General features: G+C 39.4%; 1 protein-coding gene across 1 annotated transcript in view; it reads right to left on the reverse strand.

The window, feature by feature from the left end:
• ST6GALNAC3 (ST6 N-acetylgalactosaminide alpha-2,6-sialyltransferase 3) overlaps positions 1–5,668 on the reverse strand; it is a 228,557-nt gene extending 222,889 nt beyond the window's left edge. Inside the window, exon 1 of the mRNA XM_027788328.2 lies at positions 5,423–5,668. Within this exon, the coding sequence (XP_027644129.1) occupies positions 5,423–5,440 (18 nt within the window). The 5' untranslated portion in view covers positions 5,441–5,668. The remainder of the gene's footprint in view (positions 1–5,422) is intronic.
• Positions 5,669–6,000: the final 332 nt, after the last annotated feature.

The following is a 6,000-nucleotide window of genomic DNA, read 5'->3' on the forward strand; positions in this document are numbered from 1 at the left end:
AAAACTGAAAAAATTAACAAGGCATAAACCACTGAAACTCTCACACAAGTGCTAATTTTTTAGAAGTTTAGCTTTAATATGCAATTCCATACCTGTGACAATGTGCACAACAATTTTGTATCCCTGAAGGGGAAGAGGGGAGCCTAAACATCTGGAAGACACATGTTTCATTGCTTAAAGATGTACTGCAGTACAAAAACCTTTCCCCCATTACTGCTTTATCACATAACTACTTAAATGTAGAACTCTAAGTATGAGACAGGTCCTCCTAATTTCATGCTGGTTTTGCAGTTTTAGTTTTAACACCTCTAATGAATTCAGATAGGAAACTCCAGTTTTAAACTAACTGAAGTGTGCTTACACTGGAGATTGCCTCGGTTTAGCTATATGGGCATCAAAATCAAATTCATTCAACCAAAGCAAGTCCTCTTATAGGACTAGACTGACTAGGCTGCCACCTCCTTCTGCTTGGGAGGGGGCTAATGTATTATCTTTAAAGTATAATTAGTTTAAGATCGTTGCAAGTGAGAATGAAAAGTGTCTTTATACTTCTTAGAATTAAAAAAATCAACTGTAGCGAATAAAGATGGAGTGATCGAACAAGAAACCCTGCTTACTGCCTCAGTAATGCTGATTCTTCTCTGTAACTCCTTGTTGTATCCACCTATTACTTTCCAACTCATTTGTGCATACATCATAAGCGGTACCTTTGCATATTTACACCTTCCATCCCTAGAGATACAACCACATACTCCTAGGAATGATTCCAGTCACAATAGAAATACCACAGCCCACAAAACTGTTGATCATCAGGGTAGGACAGGCTGAGAAGACAGCTCGCATTACAGTGAACCTACAGCAAATTTAGATATTGCTGGGAAATGATCCATCACATGACATTCTCCCATGAGGAGGGGAGGTCACCTTTGTTCCTTTCCATAGGATCTCTCCATTTTTTGTCATGTCAAAGGAAAGAGTGCAGCATGAGAATCAAACAGGATCTAAGTACGTTTCTCAGCAAGGAAAACAGATGGATGCCATACATAAACATTGCTGCAGTCAATTTAACAGTCAAGGCAGTATGTGAATTATCTTGGACCTGATTCAAGCAGGATATAGAGGTCACCTCTGTGGAAGGCCCTGCATCCTGCAAATCCCTAGCAGTGAATGGAATTATGGTGAGACAAAGCCTACTCTGCAAAACAGAAATGGAACAAGTAATGTGCTTCTGATGGTGCAGAAACTTGGGAGGAAATATCTACAATCTTCATCATGTAAATAGGGTTAAAAAATACATCTAATAATTAAATATCCAAAATTACAAACATCTGAACACCAGGACCAGATCCTTTTAGACCTTTTGCCTCTCCCCTCTGAACAGCTACTTGCCAGGCTGGAAAATTTAATATAATGAGATCAGCTTTGCTATTTTAGTCTCAAAAGTGCAGATGGAACATATGTCTGTAGATAGTAATGTTATCTGTATTACTGCAGTGTCTGAAGACCTCCATCAGACGCAGGCCATTGAACACTCAGAGAAAACTCTCAAAGAAAATTCCTACCAAAAACAGTTTACCATGTAAACTAAGGGGAAAACACAACCTATGAATTTAATTAAAACATTTGAGATAGCCACAGGGAGGAAACATGCAAAACAATCATAAGTAAACATACAGGTATGGTCAACTTTGACTGCGTCCTGCAGAAAACTGTTACAAGCATGTGCTGAAGAGTTTTGTTTGGTTGAAACCTGTAAGTTACATTTTACAAAACAATATTTTCGATCTTTGAATTAAATAAAAAAAAAATATTAAAGAAACTACAATTTTGGTTGGCCACCTGCTTACTCTAAGGGAAGAACTCACAATCAGCTATGATAATAATAACATCGCCTCACATTGTACAAATACTATTTAAACCACAGAATTTCACTGAATGTTTCAACTCACTTGTGATCTCTGCTGGTAGAAGGTCATGTCCAGCCTATAGGCACATGAAATCTCTTTTGTTCACTGCACAGTAAATACACTGCACACAAGGTAGAAGGAAACCTCTTTCTAGGTTCCACACTTAGCCCGCACTGTATAGGCCCATCACACATGGCGTTTTTTAATTACATTCTACCACATTAAGCCTACAAAATTAAAATTGTACTACAATAACAACATAGTCCACCTCCATCAGCTTCATCAAAACCTCCATTTAAAAAGAAGAGTTTGTAAACCAGGGAAGGCATAATCCCCTACAAACTGCAGCATGTGTGAACTAAGGTACCTGTTCTATTTGCTTTAAAATATCATGGTCCAGTCCTCCGTGGGGGACATCAATATGTTATGGAGTATCATTATCATTCATGTTGTATTTATTGTAAGATGACAGATACATTGCAGCATCATTTTTCAATTACGCAAAAAGTAGCGCTTCTTTGAAGTAATTTATTAAATAACATCTGTCATTATTTTAAAGTGTCAGTGGCTGATACAGTGGAAATTAGAGAGTTCAAAATCTTTATGGATAATAGTGACTACATAAATAGTAATCACTCTGTTAATCTAGTAATCAGCAAGGTGGTATGTAGCTACCATAGTAACAAGCATAAGAACAACTGTTTGCTTCCAAGAAATGCATACACTTCCCTCAGTTATTCTGCCACAATTTTTAAAGGCCCAATGGAAAAAATAAAAATATATCCTGCCTCATAGAACTCGCCTCTTTCTCTGCATTTCCTCAACAGAAAAGACAATTCCTCAGAAGAAGTTTCACTGGTTTTAAAAAGAATGTCCCACTACTGACTGGGAAGCAAAGTTTCTGGTCCCATGATCAGTGACAGCTCTGCCAATGTTACCTAGGGAGAGCACACAACACCACAGAGACAGCATACACTCTAGTAAGAATCACCTTCCCAAGCATTTCTACAAGGGCTACACACAGAGATTATTTTGTCCAGTAGTCATAGTAAAAGAAGGTCTTGTTTTCTAAAGGTTATACACTTTTTCTAATATGCTCTTAAGCACTGTAACTCACTCCAGTTCATTATTAATAGCCACCTTTGTTCTCTGCACTTCATAGACACCTCTATCCAATCTCATTTATACTAAACTCTCACACATACAGAACTCCAACATTCAGCAAGTCTCAATATCAGGGGGGATATAATTTAAAAATCTAGGAATGGAGGCAGGGCAAGACACAAGGCAGAGCCACAGAGGCACTCAGGGCTGAATCTGCAAGGACACAGCGGTTCTGGCTTCCCATTCACTGTGCCGCCACTTAGTTAAAATCTATACCTATAGCTCAAATTATTTTTTCTTTAATTACATTTCCACACAGGTTACTGACTGAATAAATGAGAAAGCAGAGACAAACCTAAAAGAAAGAAGGAGTGTGTAGCTAACAGGCTTATATTTGCAGGATGAAATTAGCCTAGTGTCAAATCAAAAAATACATATTATTCTGAATTTCCTTGCTATGGTAAAAGCTTGAGGAGTATATGTAGGCATTACATTAAAAAACTTATACACCATTAAGTAGCTTGATCTAGAAATTTAAATTACTCCTATGGGATGTCTGTCTGAAAAAGTCCATTGTGCCTCATGGCAAAGCTAATCTTCACATACCTGTTTCAATTTTTATTCTTGTACCTGCCTGCATTAAAAAGATTAAGAATTAAGGTGGCAGAGGGTTGTCTGTCAGAGAATACCAATTTATCTATTGATTTAATCATCAGAATTACAACCAAATGGAGCTCTAGGCCTGGGCAAAGGGAAGGTGTCTATTGTGTTACGATTTGGACTCTAAAAGAAAGTCATACTTGTGTTGGGCTGTATCACCAGGCTGTGCAGAGGAAATTACTGGGAGGCGGAAAGAGACACTGGAGTTTTCTTGTAAAAGAATATTATTTAACTGTTAGGGCCAGAGGGAAGATTTTGCATGTGATCTTTCCACATAGTCAAAAAAAAAAGAAAGCAATTCTGTTTTCTGGTCACTTGCAGATCCAAACTAAGTCATTCAGGGAATGTTTAAAAAGGAATGCATGTGCTTATCTTTGTGAAGCCAGGCTCCATTCACAGAACTCATTTATCTTCATCCCAAGTCACAACTTCCAGCTGCACAGTGCTGTCTGCTTAAAGGAGTTTGCTACAATCTATCTCCAAGCAGAATCTGCTAGTTCAGGGAAGTTTCTGCACTTGAGGCAGGCTTTCCATATTTATTCATATAAACTGCCACAACCTACATGCTCACAAAAGAAAACTCAACAGCTGGGTACCACAGATCCGCTAGTGGGGAATGAATGAAAGGGGAAAACAGCACAGCAAAATAAGTTGTTTTTTAAATTGAACACCAAAAAAAAAAGTTATAAGAATTAGATACAAGGAAACACAGGAACGTTTATTATTTGAGGACCATTTTGAAGCTTCGCAATTTATCCATTTTGCTGATGTGCTGAAAGCAACTGCTATGAGAGGCCATCCCAAAGTTTGGGATAATCAAACCTTTGTTAGAAGATCAGACTGAAAATAACAAAGTGTTCACAGATCAGTTTTATTTACTGAAAGGAACAGAGTGCAAGTATTTCCAAAATACACACAGAAAGGAGCAAGGCAGATAGAAAATTAATCAGAAACAAGCCACTTTCAAGCCAGGCACAGGAGTTACTCCCTGCAAGTGACACACTGCAAGGAAACAAACGCTGTTTGTTCTCAACTGACTGCACTTCCGCCTCCTCCCCTTTCATTCAATACTTAGTGCTAGTGATGCTCCCTCCATCTCCGTGACAAGCTGGTTGCAAATACTTTTATCTCAGTGAGGAAAGCAGGCTGGAGAAAGCATATGATCAGATGGTAAGTTTATGCTTATATTTGCTGGTGTGAAGGGGAAAACCCTTTCTCAAATAGGTCACAATTAGCAAATGCAATTAAATATTAAGGATAATTGTGTGGAGCATGTGGATCTTGTATGAATTCAGCAGGGGAGCATGTGCTTAAGGAGCAAGTGGGACAGCTGTGTACATCTGCAACCTTTGCTTTAAAAGCAGTAAATGCTGCACGGTCAGAAAAAAGAGAACTTCCCCGGTTTTGTCCTTCATACTGGAAGTCCGTTGCTCAAATGCTATTGCTCCTGAAGGAATTCAGCTCCGACTAAGTCAGCTGAGACAAACCAGAGCCCCTCACCCCCCTCCTATTATTCGGTACACACTTCCCTTCCCGCTAGCTCACAGTTCTGACAATGCAGGGAAAGAGGAAAAGAATGGCTGAGGGAAGCAAAGCACAGCTGTACGTTGCAGAATCTCTCCATATTCATTTGCCAAACAAAGCCAGTATTCAAAAAGACAACGAAGATGCAATAGGACCATACCAAATCCATGCCTCTGAGCAGCAAGGGGCTCTCTAACAATGCATTCAAGCAACAGATAGAGATTTACCTTCAAAATGCAGGCCATGTTCTTTCTCTATCCTTCCTACCACAGAGCAGCAGGATTCTACTTTGTGAGCAGCAGTTCCAGTGTCAGGCAAAAGGCTGGTAGAGCTGCAGAACTGCTAGAGCCTACATTCCTGTAGATCCAAATAAGGGTACCACGCATCCAGGATCCGTTAGTCATATTAGTCTTTTTATGCCCCGTTTGTTCCACCCATCAGCTTCTACCACTGGCTGGGAGCCAGCCCAGTACCTCCCCTCTGTCACATGACCGAGTTTGATTCATGGCTCCAGCATGTATTTTTGTAAGCTCCAGGATGCTCTCGCGCAATACTATACGTACAAATGGCAATCTATACCTTGCAAATGTTTTGCAACGGTTGTAAATCAAGCTGCATGTTTATAATTAATCCCTGTGTGATTCTCCAAATGTTCTCAGGAGACAGTGGCTGACAGTTGGTTAGAAAAGTCCAAACTCTCTCTATTATTTGAACTCTAAAAACCTTATGCTGCTTGCTAGTCTAAAGTATTGTTTTATGTTCAGCCCTTTTCATTGTTCAGCAGGCTTCCCTTTGTCTGAAGGCT

This window comes from Falco peregrinus, chromosome 10 (assembly GCF_023634155.1).
Source record: "Falco peregrinus isolate bFalPer1 chromosome 10, bFalPer1.pri, whole genome shotgun sequence".
NCBI lineage: Eukaryota > Metazoa > Chordata > Aves > Falconiformes > Falconidae > Falco > Falco peregrinus.